Source organism: Leptinotarsa decemlineata, unplaced genomic scaffold (assembly GCF_025532065.1).
Source record: "Leptinotarsa decemlineata unplaced genomic scaffold, Ldec_3_MD MMD2_tig00026294_RagTag_RagTag, whole genome shotgun sequence".
Classification (NCBI taxonomy): Eukaryota; Metazoa; Arthropoda; class Insecta; order Coleoptera; family Chrysomelidae; genus Leptinotarsa; species Leptinotarsa decemlineata.
In genome coordinates, this window is record NW_027412674.1 from 8924419 (window position 1) to 8943541 (window position 19123).

At 33.9% G+C, this 19123-nt stretch overlaps 2 protein-coding genes across 5 annotated transcripts in view; one reads left to right on the top strand and one right to left on the bottom strand.

Moving 5' to 3' along the window:
* LOC111512674 (guanylate cyclase 32E) overlaps nt 1-19123 on the top strand; it is a 292318-nt gene that overhangs the window by 189419 nt on the left and 83776 nt on the right. For all 4 annotated transcript variants that reach the window (XM_074180299.1, XM_074180298.1, XM_074180297.1 and 1 more), the window contains one exon: nt 17943-18033. In XM_074180299.1, coding sequence (XP_074036400.1) covers nt 17943-18033 — 91 coding nt within the window. The remainder of the gene's footprint in view (nt 1-17942; nt 18034-19123) is intronic.
* LOC141484834 (uncharacterized) lies at nt 8781-13766 on the bottom strand. Its single transcript, XM_074180301.1, is given in 4 exon segments — nt 8781-9107; nt 9109-9209; nt 11900-12101; nt 13623-13766. Coding segments are annotated over 4 exon segments (684 nt in total). The 5' UTR covers nt 13677-13766.

Sequence of the window (19123 nt, forward strand, 5' to 3'; positions counted from 1 at the left end):
ATTATTTTCCTTCAAAATTCACAGACAGCATCTCAAAAATTATATTTTTTCAAATATATTCATATATTCGAATATTTATGAACACAACCAAGATTTAGACTTGCACCTTGTGTGAAATTCTTATTATACCAACCCTGGAAATTGGATCCCTTCAACTTCATGTAAATTATCCAATTTGAACGTCGTTTCGTGAGTTTAGAAAGTACATATCTGATTTCTTCCTTCATTAAAGGGATTCTTTCAGCTCAGTTTTGTGAAAATATTCTCTTCAGGAAATCTCAGCTTTTGATTTTCTACAGTATCTACCTACATTTTGTTCAGGAAGCATATTGAAATAAGATACTTTTGTATGGAAAGATTTTGAAATTACTTTTGATGAAAATTTCATGGATACCGAAAAATACGACTTGTTACCTTTTCCTACTCCCTCCATTTTTAACTAACCATTACGCGTTTGACAACAGGTAGGAACAGGCTCATTTAGAATATACGTGTACGATAGGTTGCCTTTTATGTTTCGGGATTTGGCATTTTGACATACGCGCGCTATTTGTGTTGTTAACAGTAACTTGAAAGATTGATCTCGACCCAAAAATGGAATTAAATCGTGAACATTTTCGTACGATTGTTTTTTACAACTTTCGACGTGGAATAACTCATCAACAGTGCATGGATGACCTTAATTCAATTTCTAGCGATGAAGCTTCATCAAGGACCAGTGTTTATCGATGATATGGTTCCAAGACGAATTTCGTGAATGTCGTCCAAAATCAGTTGTTGTTCCGAAAACAATTGATGCTGTGTGCGAACTGATATTGCAAGATCGTCATGTGACCTATCATGAGATTGAGGCAACCTCAGGCATTAGTGGGACCAGCATACATTCGATATTGCATGAACATTCGACTGTCAAAAAAATTTGTTCACGTATTTGTTCACGTTGTATCCCACACAATTTGTCAATCGCTCAAAAAAAGGTTCGTGTCGATTGGTCGAAAAACATGCTCTAAAAATACGATCGCGATGCTTCGTCACACGTCTATGACATCGTGACAGGTGATGAATCGTGGACTTACGCGTATGGAAAAGTAAACAGCAGTCGACTGTATGTGTGTGTTTCAAGACGAGCCAAATCCAACAAATTTGTTCGCGCACAAAGCACTTCCAAGCAAATGGTCGCTTGTTTTATTCGGAAAAACTGGACATGTCGCAACCGTACCACTAGAACAATGCAGAACAGTCAGTGGTACACAACCATTTGTTTTTCATTTGTCTTCCAAGAAATCTGGAAAACCAACAGCCCAAGACAGAACACTCTTCACCACGATCTCACACAGCGGCTCAAACAACTGCATTTTTGAGCACCCAAAACATCAATTTGATGAGTCATCCGCCGTATGGTCCTGACTTGGCACCGAATGACTTCTTTTTATTCCCGCACGTAAAAAAAAACTGAGAAGCCAACGTTTTTCGACACCTGAAGAAGCGGTTGCTGCATTCAGAATGCATGTTTTGGAGATACCTCAATCAGAGTGGCAAAAGTGCTTCGACAATTGGTTCAAACGCATGCAAAAGTGTATAGATCTTAATGGGGAATATTTTGAAAAACAATAGTGATTTTCGATGATTATTATTTGTGTTTGTTGTCTAATCCCGAAATATAGAAGGCAACCATCGTATTCAAAATTAATGGCCACCACTTCCGTGAGAAATTTTTAAAAATGATGAGATATGTAACATTTACTGTGATGAATACGATCTCATGAATACATTCAAATGTCCAAAAGCCAAAATCAGTGAATTTTTCCTCCAAATTCTCTGTAAAATCGGATAAAAATCATATATTCAGTGAATTTATTGTTCAACAGTTTGTAGGTTGGTAATGAATCTAGTCATATTTGTTTTAATTATGAGCTGTCACTCAGTATCTCGTAAAAATTCAAAATGAGTGATAATAATCAAGAAATTTGTGCTACCTCACCAGATATTACCGAGCAAGCAAATATTGTGATGAATAATTTGCTGCCAGCAAAATCAAGAGAAAAATACGAATATAATTTCGAAAATTTTATGAGTTGGAGAGAGAAGAAAACGTGCTCCTCGTTTATTTCAAAGATTTAGCAAAAACTTCGGAACCATCGTAATTATGGGCAATTTACTCAATGCTGAGAAGTGAAAAAAAATATATCAAGAGAAATGTGGAGAAATGTTCCAAATTACGTGGAAGTTAAATCTGATGGTTATGAACCAAGGAAATCGGCGATGCTCACCAGTGAATGAATCAATTCATTAAGGAAGCTCCAGATGGAAATATTTGTTTTTGAAGGTAACAATTTTTGAAATACTACGACACAACACCAGCCAACAGCAAATCATATTTCATTTGTCAGACGCAGACGCCTCTAAAGCAAAGCCTACTTCTCTATTTATTTATACCTGTTCGCATTTGTATTTGACATTATTATATCAATTATTTAAAACTCTTAAAATTTATTTATTTACTCACAAAGTGAATGTCAATTTTGTTCAGTACTCAAATCACTATCAGACAATACATCGGTAATCGCCAGAGTAGCTCAGCGGTAACGCTTGTATATAATGCATATTTTTTCTATAACCCGAAATCAAATCATCCCCTGCTGAAAGTTTTCTCTACGCGAATAATATAATTATACATTGGTAATATTTCTGAAACTGATCTTCTCTTGAAGATGATCATAGATGATCGAAACATATTTTGAGGTGTTAAAATAACGGTTTGTGTTGGAAAAAAATTCCAGTATTATTCATTACTACACCGAAGGTTCCAAGCATCACAAGTCATAATCTCAAACAAATATATTGTACCATTTATTTCTACGGTCAGTCGTAGAAAAAGTATGGTACGCAACTTGAAGATAAGAAATTACGTCCACTCGCGAATTATCGCACTCGGCTGACGCCTCGTGCTACAATTTTTCGCTCGTGGGTAATAAGCTTCTTATCCTACTTTGTATTAGTCGAAGTAACTGATATAGTAATTCTTAAAGCTATCGGTGAACTCAAAGGTCAAAAAAACCAATACAAAGAAATAATGCCGCTACGAATTAGTCCACGTGGACTGAAGAATTGGCGGTTCGTATTGGATAACTTTTACTAACCGAGTTTTATGATTGGCTGAAGAGTCATAAAATTAAATTTGAAGTCATGTTACGGTGACCAATAGAATGTAGCGATGAGTACCGCCGTTGTGTCGTCAATGTTTAGTTCAGGAACTGATCGCGATTTGAGTGTTGAAATTCGATATTGGTGAAGTTGTAATTACTTGAAATTTTTGTTATTTGTTCAAAATGTGACGTCTTTGGACAAGTACTAATAGTAATAACGAGTGTGATAACAACGCAGACTTTTTCCTGTGTAGTGATTCCAATAGCGCTGGTGAACAATGCGAAAAAGAGATACCAGTGAATAAGATTCGGATGCATTTGAATAATGGAACACAGAAAGTATGTTTCAATATATATGAGAATCCAGATATAAAGTTTGGTTTCGAGAGAAAAAACTATTACAAGCAACATTAGATTTGACCGAAATTCCTTTCTCAACTGTACGTAAAAGAGTCAAAAACAAACCTTATGAACGCAAGACGCGATGTGATGCGGGATTACCGAAACCTTTAGCTGTTCATCTAATAATATCATAAAAAAAAACAATATACGACTGTTACAAAAGCAATGAGATTCCTACAATTGTAATCATAAGGAAGAAATTGAATACTTCCGGCCATGACGTGGGCTGCTGTGACAAAACTCTTCAGAATTGGATAAAGAAACTAGGATTTAGATTTAAAATGATAAACAAACGTCAAGCAGTTATGGAAAGCAGATGAATAGTGGAATTGCTTAACAAATACTTAGAACAAATAACTAAATTTAGACAAGAACAACGTCAAATTTTCTATTTGGACGAAACTTGGTATGACACTCACGACACAGTTATGAAAGGATGGACTGATGGTTCGATAATGTGTACGCCTAACATGCCTACAAACAAAGGATCGCGACTAATCATTGAGCATTGCGGAGGAAGTAAAGGATAGGTTCCGAATTCTTTGAAATTATGTGGAAAAAAACTTGAGGACTGCAATGTTGACTATCATAAGAACATGGAAGCTAATATTTTTGAGGAATGATTTTAGAACACATTGATCCTAAATTTGTATGCGAATAGTGTAATAGTTCTTGACAACGCTTCCGATCATTCACGACAGCTTAGCAAAGTACCGAATATTGTGTTTTGAATCCCATCGAGTTGATTTGGGGAAAATTGAAACAAAGCATCAGGCGTAAAACTAATTTTCCAAAATTTGATAAGAAGGTGATAGAGCTAGTTGAAGAAGAAGTACATATCTAATTTCACCGAAGAAGACTGGCAGAAAAGGAATAAAAAAGTAATTTTAGTTGAAAAAGACTATATGGAGATTGGACACTTTCATATCTATGGTGGAAATAAATTCATTATTGATTTAAATGACGACAGTGATAGTGAAACGGAGAATATGGAAGAGGAATTATCAGAAGCTTTCGAAGAAAGTTAGTGAAGTAGTTTTGAAGCGATCGATTATATATATATATATATATATATATATATATATATATATATATATATATATATATATATATATATGTGTGTGTGTGTGTGAGTAAGTAGTTAGGTTAGGTTAGGTCCCAAGTGAGTGGGTCTCTTCGACCCTCCACCGCAACCCGCAAGGGTTTATTATGGTTCACACCTATTCAAGTGCGAGTAAGTAGTATTCAGAAGTATTTTCAATTTTCACTCTGTTATTGTGATTCTCATATAATAAAATGATCATTGAATAACAAAATTAGTTTGCTCCCTAACTATTTTATTAAAGAGGAACTGCTGGAAGGTAGGGTGCACTATATCGTTTACTTGAACTATACGTAATATACTATTAAACTGTGGAATTGAAATGTGGCGTACATTGGGATCACTTGTTATCACTCACAATGTGAAATGCACAAAGTGCTTTTTTTGTAGTCGCAACAGAAAAGAATTGCTCCATGTCGATACTAGATTTGAGGATAGCTGAAGATGTAGTACTTTTCTCTATCTGTGCAAGTAATACAAGGTCGATTATAGATAACAAAACTGATTCTAAAAGAAGGTCAGTATGATAATATAGTGCTGAAAAAATATATACAAGTTTTGAAATGAATCATTCACACGGGCCATATTTGCTTTTCAATTTATTGTCACTTCTTTCAAAACTCAACCATTGCGACAGAACATTCATAGGCCTTGTCTGGAAAGTGAAGATATTGACATTCAAGAAATACATTTGAATCTGTTTTATAAGATTGATTTCTGATCGAAAAAGTTTTGGCTTTCCACTTCTCCATCTTCAGAATGTGGGAATCTTTTGAAGAAAGGAAGATAGCTGTCTTTCTCTGAAGACCATGGTTTTTATGGCACGATGGCCAATGATCAGCAAAAATAGCTTTATAACTTCCAAACTCTATTTGGAATTGGAAAGTTCACAACTCAGCACTTCCAATTATTTCCAGAAACCTTCAACATATTGATTGCATACATCTAGCTTCATCTTCTATCAGCCACTGAGGCTTCCACATTATATCTAGAAGAGAGTTGACGACACAAACATCCTATCAAGCTTAATAGTCTGGGGAACATGGAAGAAGATTGGAAACTTGTCTCTCATTCTACACAAACATTCACGGGAATTGATCGGTTCGTACTTCACGGTTTCATTCATTTAATAAGAAATGGAAAAAGTTTTTCGTTCAATTTCACCGCATGATAATTCAATCCATGAAACTTTCTATTTTATTAGAAATGCAATAGTCGTGTATTTCTATAAAATGAAAAGCAGATAATAATGAGATGAGGATACCTTTTGGTATCTCATTGTTCTCCTTCTGACTATACTTGTTCCATTTTGTTTGTTTATTGTCTAAGCTTTCGGAAATTTAATAATTTGTTTCCATCATGAAGGATTCTACAAAATTGAGGGTGTAAGTAATATTAAGATATAAATGAATGGTTAGACTTACAACTTTTTTGAGGATGTCTCATACGATGGTTATGTAAAATATTGGACACAAAGTGTTGTATGAACATTGATATGAGCATTTATATTGGATAAAATATTTGATGAAAAACGTTACAGTTTAAAATTGTTTTGAAAGAAGATAATGTCACATGTCGAAATTTCACAAAACGTTTCTTTTGGTTGGGATTGACAGACAGTTGACATGACATATGTCCGTGGTTGTAGTGATAAAAGCTGTTGCCAACTTCAAATTGTGAAGAATTCTTTGAAAATGTTTACCTGTGTGTAAACTTTAGAAATGAATTTAGGATAATAACATTTGGATTAAAATATAAAGTACATTATTCTATAGATGCTAGAATGAATTCATCAAATCAAATCAAAATGCAAGGATGCAGTTTCCGTCACTTTTCTCCAAAACTTAGATCATTTGCACCTTATCTTTCAATATATAATTCATAATGAAAATGATTCAATCTACCGCGAAAGAAACTTCAACACATGGCGTTATTGACAAATTCCGAGATTGATTTTTTTCATGTCAGTCATGGATAACTGGGTTTTCAAAGAAAAAAGCACTATAAATATTCTTTAGGTGTTTGCGGATTTCTTATCGTTGAAACCGGTGATAACTATCACTAGATGATATGAAAAATGCTAATGTACTAGCGATTAGTTTGAATATTAGAAAAACAAATTTGAGTAAATGAACATGAGAAAATACATTTTCTTTGTGGTTACAACAATTACTAAAACTTGGTATAACTTGTGAAATAGCAGTTTTCTGTATAGTATATCTCTGATAAAAAATGTTGTGAAATGTAGAATATGTAGAAAAAATACAGGGTGTTCCATTTGAAAAAGTTGAATTATGTCTGTTTGAAAATGAATGAAACTTGACCGGTTTCACCGAGCACCCTATATATTGTTTCCGAAAGTTGAGATTCCAGAAATCATCATAGTGATGTTGCCTAACTATTCCTAAAAAAAATCCACTCAATTGCTGTAGACATGACGGTGGTGAATTGAAAAAATATTGTCTGCAAAATAGGTTTTTCTGGAATAACTTGGCAATGCCGCAATGGAAATTCAAAAACAAAAATTCCTCAAAGTGCTGAAGAAATGTTTACAAATGTACTATATCTTCATACTTCTATACTTCCTGTTGCCTGACGAGTAAGTACTCATCAACAATTTCCAAATTTCATAACCCCAAAATTCAAATTAAAATTTTTACAAAACTTTCTTTTCAATTAGAATATTTACTTCTAGGTGAGCACTGATGATGACGAAAGTCGAAAGCGCTTTGCAATAAGATTTTACGATTATACTGTTCTATACAAAATTCTTCGCTTCATTCAATTTAGTTACCGCCAAAATTAGCGAATATATATTCAAGAAATACTTTTTTGGAATGAAGACACACCTGAAGAGGCTATTGTAAAGCGAAACACGTGTTTTTGTAAAACTGTTCAGTGAAAATTTCACAATAAAGTGTTTCTTGAATACGTTATGGATTTTCATTCAGTATCGTATCAAGAGATTTGCAGGAACTTTGCTGGTGGATTTTTCAGTAGATCCTTTATTACATTTGAGCAGATTATCAGTTGATCTATATTTATCTATTTTCCAGGTCGTGAAAGGTCAAAATTTTAAAAGTATCGGAAAGAAAACGTCAATTTCCACATTTTTCATATTTCTCAGGTTATTTCAAAAACCGAGAGAGGTTATTAATGAAGCTCGAGACTAATTCAAAAGTCCTGTAAATAATATTTTTTCTTTTTTTTTGTCAGCTCTTGTGAAAGCTGATTATTTCCTATCGTTAAAATATCCACCAAACGAATACTAAAAACGAAAATGACCCATAGATTGAATCTCTTGATTAGAACACACTTTGCACACGAAGACTGATGTCTTCCTTACTCCTCTTCCTTAATTTGAAGTTTTAAATTAGTGTCCCTGCTTTCAATTTTCCGATTGAGAGATACTGTAGTGAGATAAATGACTGAACGGCTTTTCCTTATCTAAATTGAGTTTAGTAGGCGTTGAAAATCAAATGTCTCATTAGAATTATTTATAGGATGATCTCAAAAAATACATTATTTCAGTTTTGACAACTAATAAGTGTTTAATGAGAGTTTACTTTTTCTTCGTCATTTCCATATACATGAAACAAATTTGTTTGTGTTTGAAAGTTACTTATTTGCATAATCTGCAAATCTATCATGAACTTAATTGCTTTCTTCTTTCCTTTGGATTTTCCCGCATTTTCTGTAGGTAGAAAACCAAAACTTTTCTTTCCCAAATATGGAATGAATATTGTTGTAAATCATGCCCGGAAGAAAATAACGCCGGCCACCACTGATAACCATAAACCAAACGTGACGTAGCTAAGAGCGCGCGAATGCACGATGATTCGCCGCTACTCGAGAAGCAGCGAAAATAATGCTACCGACTTCGACAGAACTTTGGCGAAATTTCTACATCATTCGATTACGATATTTAAACGCTCGCTGCGAGCATATCGCCACAGTCAAGTTGAAGCTACAGTGATGTGCGCAAAGTGATATGTTAAGGCGATAGATATTCGAATGATAGTTGAAGTTCAATTGAAGTGTTTGTTGTATTCAAAGTGAGATAAAGTTTCAGTTCAGTTAGTCAACCCACGGGGGAAAACGTAACAATATATTGAACTTCATTTGTGAGACTATTTACAATTCATTGCCTCTTTCAACACTGTTTCCATAATATTTCTAATATTTTTAACGGTATCATCAACGCATATTCCAGCAGCTCTTCTTATTTCCACCGCTTTGAAGTGTGTTTTTCTGTGAACATCCATAGCTTCCAACAAGGTTTTCTTGACTGACTCGACATCGGTAAGGATGATATTTCTGTAACAGGCGATTACCTGCAATCCTGATTTCTTGCTACACTCTCCTAGAGCATCCAGTAGTTCTTGGCCTCTGTCCATAGCAGCGTTTGTTACATTAGCCAGTCGATCCGAACTGGTAGTTATGTCTGAACTCGCTTTTTTCGGTGCAAATCCTGAGGTCATGACGACCGTCTTTGGACAATTGGTGGATTACTGGACGGGCTTCCAACATACACACAGAATTGCTATCACAAGACAAACCTGGGAAAATTAAAAATTAATTAGTGAATCTATTATCAAAGAATACTGACACAATATGAAGAAATATCTACTATATAAAAATGGATGTTTGGTTGGTTGGTTGGTTGGTAAGTGATAAACTGCTACATCGCTCAACCGATCGTGATGAAACTTGACATGAATAAGTAATTTCTCATAGAGAAGGCTTTTAGGCTATTAATTTTTCTGTAAATCGCCACTAGATGGCGCTATAGAACAATTTTTTGAAAGCACTGTTCTATAACTCTGCGCACGCCTAAGTTCGTTGATTCTGATTCTGTCAAAACATTGAAACAACAGCGATACAGCAACATATTACTAGTCACTATATAAAACAAAGCGATGCTTTGGTGTGTTGCTATAGTACGTATTTCTTGAGTTCAATAACTTCATTACTATACCAAGGTTTTTTTAAAGTGTTGTGTTGGTTGCTTTGTATCTGCATCAATACTTTTGTCTCACCTTTGTTGTCCACCTTTGTGTAGATATTTCACCCACTTTTTCGTGGGTTCGTAATTTTAATTTTACGAGAAAATCCAATACTAACTCGATCGTTTTGATGCCTTCAGTGATGCAGAAATGTCAATCATAATACAAAAACTCAAAAATAAAATGTCTACAGGTCCTGGTGAAATTCCCACAGTAATTGTGAGAGAATTTGGTAAGGACCTGGTTAGACCACTTGCACATACAGGGTGATTCAAAAGTACTTTGACAAACTTCAGGAGGTGATTCCTCACAATATTCTAATATGAATTGTCCGAATAAATAAATATCCGGAAACGCTTCGTTTCCAAGATACAGGATGTTGAAGTTTTATTTTTATTTTCGTTTTTTTCAAATGACTTTTGAAATACTGAACTAAATTAAACGAAACTTGGTAACAGGAGGTTTTTGAGGTGTCGAATTCGAACCTGATGTTCTTATTGCTCTTACTCTTAGGGGGCGCCACCTACACGTCTTTTTCTTTTTTAAAGATTCATAACTTTTTTGGGCGTACTTCTAGCACATTTTTCAGTAAAAAATAGATTCCTCTATCATATCTACGTAAATAAGCTACCCTTGTTACTACTATATATATATATATATATATATATATATATATATATATATATATATATATATATATATATATATATATATATATATATATATATATAACAGAATAATTAGTGACTGGATTAACTATAAATCGATTTAATTCGTGAGGTTGCAGTCAATAGCTGGGCTGTTACAAAGAAAACTCTTTGTTATATGTCAAGCTTTCGGTATATTTCACACCTTCGTCAGAACAACTACAATAATAAGATTATATATCTTGTAAAAAACTCTACTAACGTGAGAATAAAATATAAAATGGTTCAAAAACAAATAGAAAAACATTAATAAATGACAGTTGATAAAAATTTTGGCTGACAATGTCAAGTGGGAAAATTCTGAATGATACTCGAATTACTAGATTTTTTATTTTCTTTATCATATTTCAGTAGGTACGTGTAAATTTTGCTAAGACTATCAATATTAAGCTGTTTAATAATTTAAGCTGTTTAAGCTAATAACGTGCCTAGAAGACTGCATGAAATTGCAGGAAGATCTTTATTCGATTTGCAGGTGGTTTGAAAGTAACAAACTGTTCTTAAATATCGATAAGTGCTCAGTTATAACATTCACAAGGAAAATTAACTATATTTCTGCTTCTTACAAAGTAGAAAATGTTCCACTTATGCGTAAGTCTGAGTGTAAGGACTTAGGTGTTTATTTTCAAAGTAACCTCAAATTCAACACTCACTATGAATATATTGTCAACAAAGCCTATAAGATTCTTGGTTTTGTTATTAGAAATACAAAAAACTTTAGAGATGTTGGGTGTATTGTAAAGTTATTTAATGCTCTAGTTAGACCTCATCTTGAGTATGCTTCTGTTATTTGGTCACCACAGGGAGAGACCAACGCAGATTTGATTGGAAAAGCCCAAAAAAGATTTCTTAGATATCTTTATGTCAAAATTTATGGCTGCTATCCCATTATGGTGTCTTACAGAAGCATGCTCAAGGAATTTAACATTGTTACTTTACAGAGCAGACGTGCATTACAGGATGTTCTTTTTGTATACTATATAATTAATAATGTTAAAGTACAAGGGATCATCTCTGGCCAACTATGTAAAATTGTTGGTGCCTAAGGTAAACCTGCGTAGACAGGACAAGAGAACATTCTTTATCGGCCTTTCTGATAACTCGCCAATCACCCGTATGCTAAATCATTGCAACATTTTAACTGAAAATAGCACCGTGGATCTTTTTACTAAAACAAATGCCAAAGAGATAAGGGCCTACTTTTTCTCACAGTCGGATTAATTTCTAGGTATTGGGTAACTTAATTTATAGGTAATTCATAGGTAATTGTGATAATATATTTGATTCCTTTTTTGTTTCCTTTTATATTTACTGTTTTGTTTTATTTTAGTTAGTAGTTCTTAAGCTTATTTTGTTATTGTAGTTTTATCTGTCTTACTTTTAATTACAATTCAATATTGTGTTTGTAGGAGTAAAAAGTAAATAAATAAATAAATAAATAAATATCACTTCGTTTATTCCTTGAATATCACCTACATCACCACTCTGGATGAAATAGGACGATAGCAATATCCGCTAAGAAGTTCAAATACTTACGCAGCAGAGTAATTTTCTCCAGCAATTCCATAATATACTCCGCTCTTTTAACCATTAATTCTACGTCATATACTACTGACTTATCGGTCAAATCGGCTTCATCCTTTGTGAGAAGTTTAACTTCCTCGAAAACTTCCTGTACGTTCAGTAGTAAATTAACTTGTTCCGTTTTAGTGGGTATTGACTGAGACAGTACTATGTCCTGAAAGGGACAACAAACAGAATTATAGTCAATATAAAAGTCATTCTTTCCGATATGTCAAAGGAGTCTTTCCACAAAACTGATTCATTGAAAAAATTGATAGCTGACATAGGCGACTCTATTAAAACTTCACAAAGCAAATGTAGAAAATTTCAATGAAATGAATAAAAACACTTTTAATAATAATAATAAATGAATTCATTCACAGCAGAAATAACACGATACAATATGGAGAAAAACAAAATACAAATTTGTCAATAGGATACAAGATTGAACAGAGTTCATTCTTCCTCTTACACCTTACAAAAAAAAAATGAAAAAGATGAAAAACAAAAAAAAAATAACAAATGACCTAAAATAAAATTGGAATTGTGATAGCGGGTACAACATTCAATTCATGAGGTGGATATCGATACAAACATAAGGATACGACAAATATTTTAGATATGGCCTACAAGAGCCATAGAATATATTCGGGTATTATTGATTTTTCAGAAGGTGTTTTTTTCAGGCAGTACCTGAAACTGGAAACAGATTTCGACCGAAAGGAAGGTGGTAGGTTGTTATAGAATTCAACTATCGTATATGTTAATGACCTTTTAAATAGTTCTATGGAGTGTCTAAAAACATGGATCATTTTGTGCCTGATGTTCACATTGTCTAATTACCACTAGTTAATTTTATTTATGCGACCGGTTTCGTGTTTAGCCCATTATCAAGTATAAAACTGAAATGTGAAATTTGAAAACTCGGTTATATCGGGAGGTTTTAGGTAAGATAGAAGGACAGGTAGTTAAACTTCTACCTTACCTAAAAACTCCTGATATAACCGACTTTTCACATTTCATATTTCAGTTTTATACTTGATACTGGGGTTAAAGCCGAAACCGGTCGTATAATGAAATTAGGCAAAAGTGTTTTTATTCATTTCATTGAAATGATCATGAAGTACCACAAAATAAACAAGTCATCAATCACACATATTAAATGTAAAAAAGCCAATTTAGACTCTCTCCTCAGTGGAGTTTGAGGACAAGAACATCAGATAATTTTTTTCCAATCTGGTATTTATTGGATTTTCGATTGATTAGATCTGTTGACCGCATTTGCTACTTCGACATCAGCTCCTGATTCAGAAGCAGGCTTTGAGGATAGTTGAATGTCGTGAAATCGTCATGGCAAATCATAAATTCCTTATTCTCCAACTGCAGTTAATATCACTTCGAAAAGGCATAACTATGAGTTGCCTATTATTTCAAAAACCACGTTCATATTTCAAAATCAACCGTTAGAAGTAACTTTCTATTATGAATGACTTCCAAACTAGTTTAGGTAAGGTCAAAAGTGAGTGGGGTTATTCGACCCTCCATCGCAACCCGCAAGGGTTTATTGTGGGTCACAACTTCCAAGCTGTGAATCATTGCCAGTGTGTTACACTTGTGATTATGTCAGATCAACTCGATGTACCTTTGCAGGTGAGTTACTTTTCGAGCAGAGGAAAAAAGTGTGATTTAAACTTACATTCAGAAAGCATGTACTAACGGTGAATAATAAAATCACGAGTTCGTATTCCATCGTGCACACCTACTACAAAAACTACTAGTTTGCAAATTATTCGGTATTGCTGAGTTACAGTTGAGTTTGAGGAATGTTTATCAATATCGCTTATAAATCAAATATCAATGTAGTTGAAAGAGATTACATCATAGTTTTATTTGTACTTCATTCAATATGACACAATTACCTATACTTATTATAGGACAACAACAATATGAAGTGAAAGAATAAACTACCGAATGGTCCAATAATATTATTCGCGTCATAGTATTGTTTCGGAAGTCATGAGAGACAACTGCGATTTTGATGATTTTTATAAAATTTTCATATTTTTTCTCATTTTGAAGCGGAGACAGAATTGTTTATACAGTGTGTGAAAGCCAAATGGAATAAATTCATTATTACGATTACGATACATATTTCAACAAAATCCCGAAACATGTCAAATTTAAATTATAATTTGACATACTTTAACAGAAAAATGCTACCCCTACCTTCAACCCCCATCGAATGACAGATACAAAAGAATGTTATAGCTTTTAAGTTTATTGCAAAAATTAGGATAAAATAAATTAAAATAATTCGATACTATTCACTCAAAACTTATTGCAATATACTCAAAACGTATTTCATGTTGAGATATTGATAATACGAAAGTAAGCAAAAACCATAGCAATGTTCTTTTTAGATGGTATCCTTAAAAAAACTGTAAATAATTTTCGTGGCGACGTCAGTTCAAAACGCCTTGTCAACTTGTTTTGTTGTTACAAAATTAGTTGTCAGTATTTTAATTTAAGTTTGAAGTACGTTAACTTCAAGTCTGACAAATGGTTGGATTGATGGAAATGCAATTTCAGGAGCTCATGAAAGACGATTTCAATAAAAGAACTTATTTTTATGAGCAAATGATGGACATATGTTGTATAACAATATCATCCGATTAGAAGACGTTTTGTTTTCTGATGAGTGTACTTTGTCTCTTAATGGTCATGCTAATCGGCAAAATTGCCGCTACTGGTCACTAGATGAGAGAAGAACACACGCAAATCCCTCAAAAGGTTAATGTTTGGGCAGGGATTGTAGGAAACCATATGATTGGTCCCTTTTGAAATAAACCTGACGTTTTGTACTACCAAAAAGACACTTAGCCAGTAATTTATTTGGTTTACCCCATGGTTGTAAGGGGTATTATTTGGCTTATTATTTGTTTACCATTCAAAAATTTATTTCCGATAGCCTTCTTCATCCTAAACAATAAATATCTCTTTTGCCCAAAGTAAACCAGTTCGCAGCAAAAATTTATTTTACGAACAACTACAGAGATACATCGTCATGAATGCGAACTGGATTTATTGTTATTTTATAGTTAGTACCTGCATTAAATGATTGAAGGGTAATAAACAGAACTAATTTATTGATAACAAAACACACAAGATGTAGAAATCATAGTAAATGTTCAATATGTCTACTTTCAGACATTATGCATGCGTTTAGACGTCGGCGCATTGAGCCAGGTATTCGCTCAAATATTCCTGGAGTCTCTCTGATTACCCTGCACACATCGATGATGTGGTTTCTTAAGTCCTATACATCGCGAACAGGAGTACGATAAACCAAATGCCGTAAATGGCCCCAAATAGAGAAATCGAGAGGCTTGAGATTCGGGGGTCGATCGGGCCAGTTTTGTGGTCCTCCTCGACCTATCCACTGATTTGCATATGTATCAGTTAAATGTTGACGTGCTACTTGACTAAAATGGGCAGGAGCCCCATCATGCATAAAAAATATATCCCTTCTGACGCCCAAAGGAACTTCCTCCAGCAGTACTGGATGCAATTCTCTCAAAAATTGAACGGATGCCTCACCATTTAATCAAGGAGGTAGAAAATGAGGCCCAATTAAATAATCCCCAATAACTCCGAGCCACACGTTAAGAGAAAACTGTTCTTGATGGTTAGAATCGACAATAGCGTGAGGGTATTCATCAACCCATATGTGGTAATTATGAAAATTATGTGACAGAAAGTCACAATATTTTCTAATCATTTCCAGCATCTAATTGCAAAATCAAGACGGTTCGGAAAGTCTCGCGGTAACAGTGCCTGTACTCGTTGCAGATGGTAAGGGTATAAGAGTTGTTCCTTAAAAATTCGAAATACCGTCATATGATCAACATTTAGCTGGAAAGCAATCTTTCTAGTACTGGTAGTAGGTTGTTCTTCAATAAAATTAAGTACTGCTTCCTCAAGCTGTGGTGTTCGTATTTCTCGATGGCGACCACAATCCTGTGTTCTTTTGTCGAATGAACCATATTCTCGTAATCGTTGATGAAGTCGAGCAAATATTCTATGTGAAGGATGCTGCCGTTGAAGATACATTTCAGCATATCTTCTAGAAACTCCTAACCCTTCCCCCTGCGACAGACCGTAAACGTAATGCATATCAGCCATTTCCTCATTTGTGTATGCCATTTTAATAACAAGTGAATTATTAAAGTAACAAATCAAGAACAGAACAGCAACACACGATTAGTATTAATTCAATTTCGAAAATTCACAAACTGACAGCGTCATACCAATTTAATTGTCAATATGTTGGAACGTCGTGAATATGATTCTTGTGACGATCAAAAATACAGAACACGGAATGAAATTAAAGACTGAATGTCATTGGTAGGCTATGGCCGCTCCAATAAATCTGTAAAACATTTCAGTCGTAAATAACTAACATCAATTAATTCACCAATTGAAAGAGTCAAAGTTCTTCCAGAACTCATTAATTTTTCTCAGAAATGAAAAAGTTTTTCTTGGGTGGTGAGATTGAACTTCAAACGATAATTAAATTATTTGCGTTCCCGAACAAAACCAATACCTTGGACAAATTCTTTGATATTATGAGTTGTTGCCTATCCTTTCAAAAGTTTCCTTTACCTATATTGTATATTAATTGCTTCACAAATATGTTTACGAATGGCTTGGTTTGTAGGATTTATCTTCAAGAACGTTAGAGTTTGAGAAAAGAAGTTTTTAGTGATGTAAAAAGCGAGGAATTGATTGACTTGAAAATATTTGAAATGAGTCAAATCGAATTCTAAATTCTAAGCCATAAAATGATGAATGAACTCAAAATCATGAAATTATTAATTGAATTAGTTCATACGTTTTGAATGGAAACTTCATTGGTGATTTTGTATATCCAGTGTTCTGGTTGAAATTGATAAATTATATTTGAATTGTATGAAATTTCGCAGCAAAAATGTGTAACTATATGTTACACATTTTTCAATATCGATTTGTTACCCGAGGTCCATAATAGATGTCAGATTATGTTACTCTCCTCAACTTAAAAATAGTTTTATTAGCTTAGGATCAGCATTCCTAATTGTTTAAACTGTACCATGTACGTCATCAACTATAATATCATGTCTGAAATAAGGTTGGTTGGGATCAATTTTTTCTTAAAAAAACAATTGTTTTTTGCCGACGTTTGCCGAATTTAATGAAATTCTTCTTCAGGGTTCTGTAACAATGCATTATCATAAATATACCTTCCACAAAACTTATCCGATTATTAATGTTTCAATTTCACAAGAAATAATGAGTTCTTAATTGAATTACTCACCGAATAGTTGTTTTTTCGTATTGATAATTTTACTACTTTAAAAACCGTCAGGCATTTAAAAAAAATAATGAACATTGCAACAACCAAATTTCGGAAACAACACCAACACAAAACGACATGAAACAAACGAATGACTTCATCTGCGATTCTGATAAGGTGGTGTCTGTTTTTTAATCAATGGCAGAGAGAAGAATAATGAAAAAAGGGTGAATTATTCAGGTATTTTTCGTATCGAATTGAAATATGCAGTATTGAGGCCATCGACATCTCTTCTAGTGTCACTATCACATTTGAGGATGAGTATCATTTCGCTCAAAAGCGAAAATGTCCATATTCTTAGAGTCTCTCATGTGTTCTGAAACTGGTGTTTCAAGATACCGCCCGGTTTGACCAACATTGCATTTGTGACAGCTTTCACAGTTTAATTTGTACACTATATTGTATTCATCTGTATTGTATTCATCTGTCTAAAAATGGAATTCAAGAATCACCAAATACACAGAGTGTTTATTTGAAATGAAAGTTTAATTGCCGACTGGAAATTTACGTTGATATATTTTGAATCATCCGTTACTTTCCATCCTAAATTCTGAGATTTCAAACCGTTGCACTCTTCGCAATATGTGACTATTTCCCAACAAGAAAATACTTGTACTGTTGCAGATTCTTCATTTAACCGACACCATTGACTGGATAACCGGAGAACCACCCAATGCAGCACCTGTGTGTGGTTTTCGAGGAGAGAAGTGTATCAGTGAGTATGTTTTTTAATTTTTATAAGAATATCGAGTTTCAAAATATTATCTAATCAAGACGGTCTATTATGTCAAAAGCTCCGTAAAAACGCCCTCGGAAAAGCTTTTCTTGACTATGTTGAAGATGTTACAGACCAAATTGGAAGAATCTTAGAGAAACACGACGTGAAACTGATACTTTGGTCAACGTTAACTATTAGAGAAAGTCTAAAGTCAGCTAAATACCCAAGAGAATATGAATAAACACCCGAGGTGTACCGGATTCTTTGTAGCTGCGGCTCGGTCCACATTGTAACCACAGAGAAGTGTAGGTATAGTCGAAGTAAACGATATTGTGCACTCTCAAAGTTGTCGGCATTCTCAAAGGCCAAAAAAAACCAATACATAGAAATGAACCGGCAGCAAACTAGTCCACGTGGACTACAGACTTGGCGATTCGTATTGGATACATTTTAATAACCGAGTTTTATGATTGGCTGAAGAGTCATACAATTGAATTTGAAGTCATGTAACGGTGACACATAGAAATCGGGGAATACGAAGATGGTTATCGCCGTCGTGTCAATGTTCAGTTCAGGAACTGATCGCGATTTGAGTTTGAAATTTGATATTGATTCAATTATAATTACTTAAAATTTTTGTTATCTGTTTAGAATGTGGTGTCCCTGGAAAAGTACTGATAGTAATAACGAGTGTGATAACAACGCAGGCTTTTTCCAGTGTAGTGATTCCAATAGCGATGGTGAACAATGCGAAAAAGATATACCAGTGAATAAGATTTGGATGAATTTGAATATTGAAATACAGAGAGTATGTTTCAATGTATATTAGAATTTATATCTCAAGTTTGGTTTCGAGGGAAACAAGCAACATCAGATTTGACTGAAATTCCTCTCTCAACTGTACGTAAAATAGTCACAAATAAACCTTACGAATGCAAGACGCGATGTGATACAGGATTACCAAAACCTTTAGATGTTCATCTAATAAAATCATCGAAAAAAACAATATACGACTGTTACAAAAGCAATGAAATTCCTACAACTGCAATCATAAGGAATGAATTGAATAATTCCGGCCATAACGTGA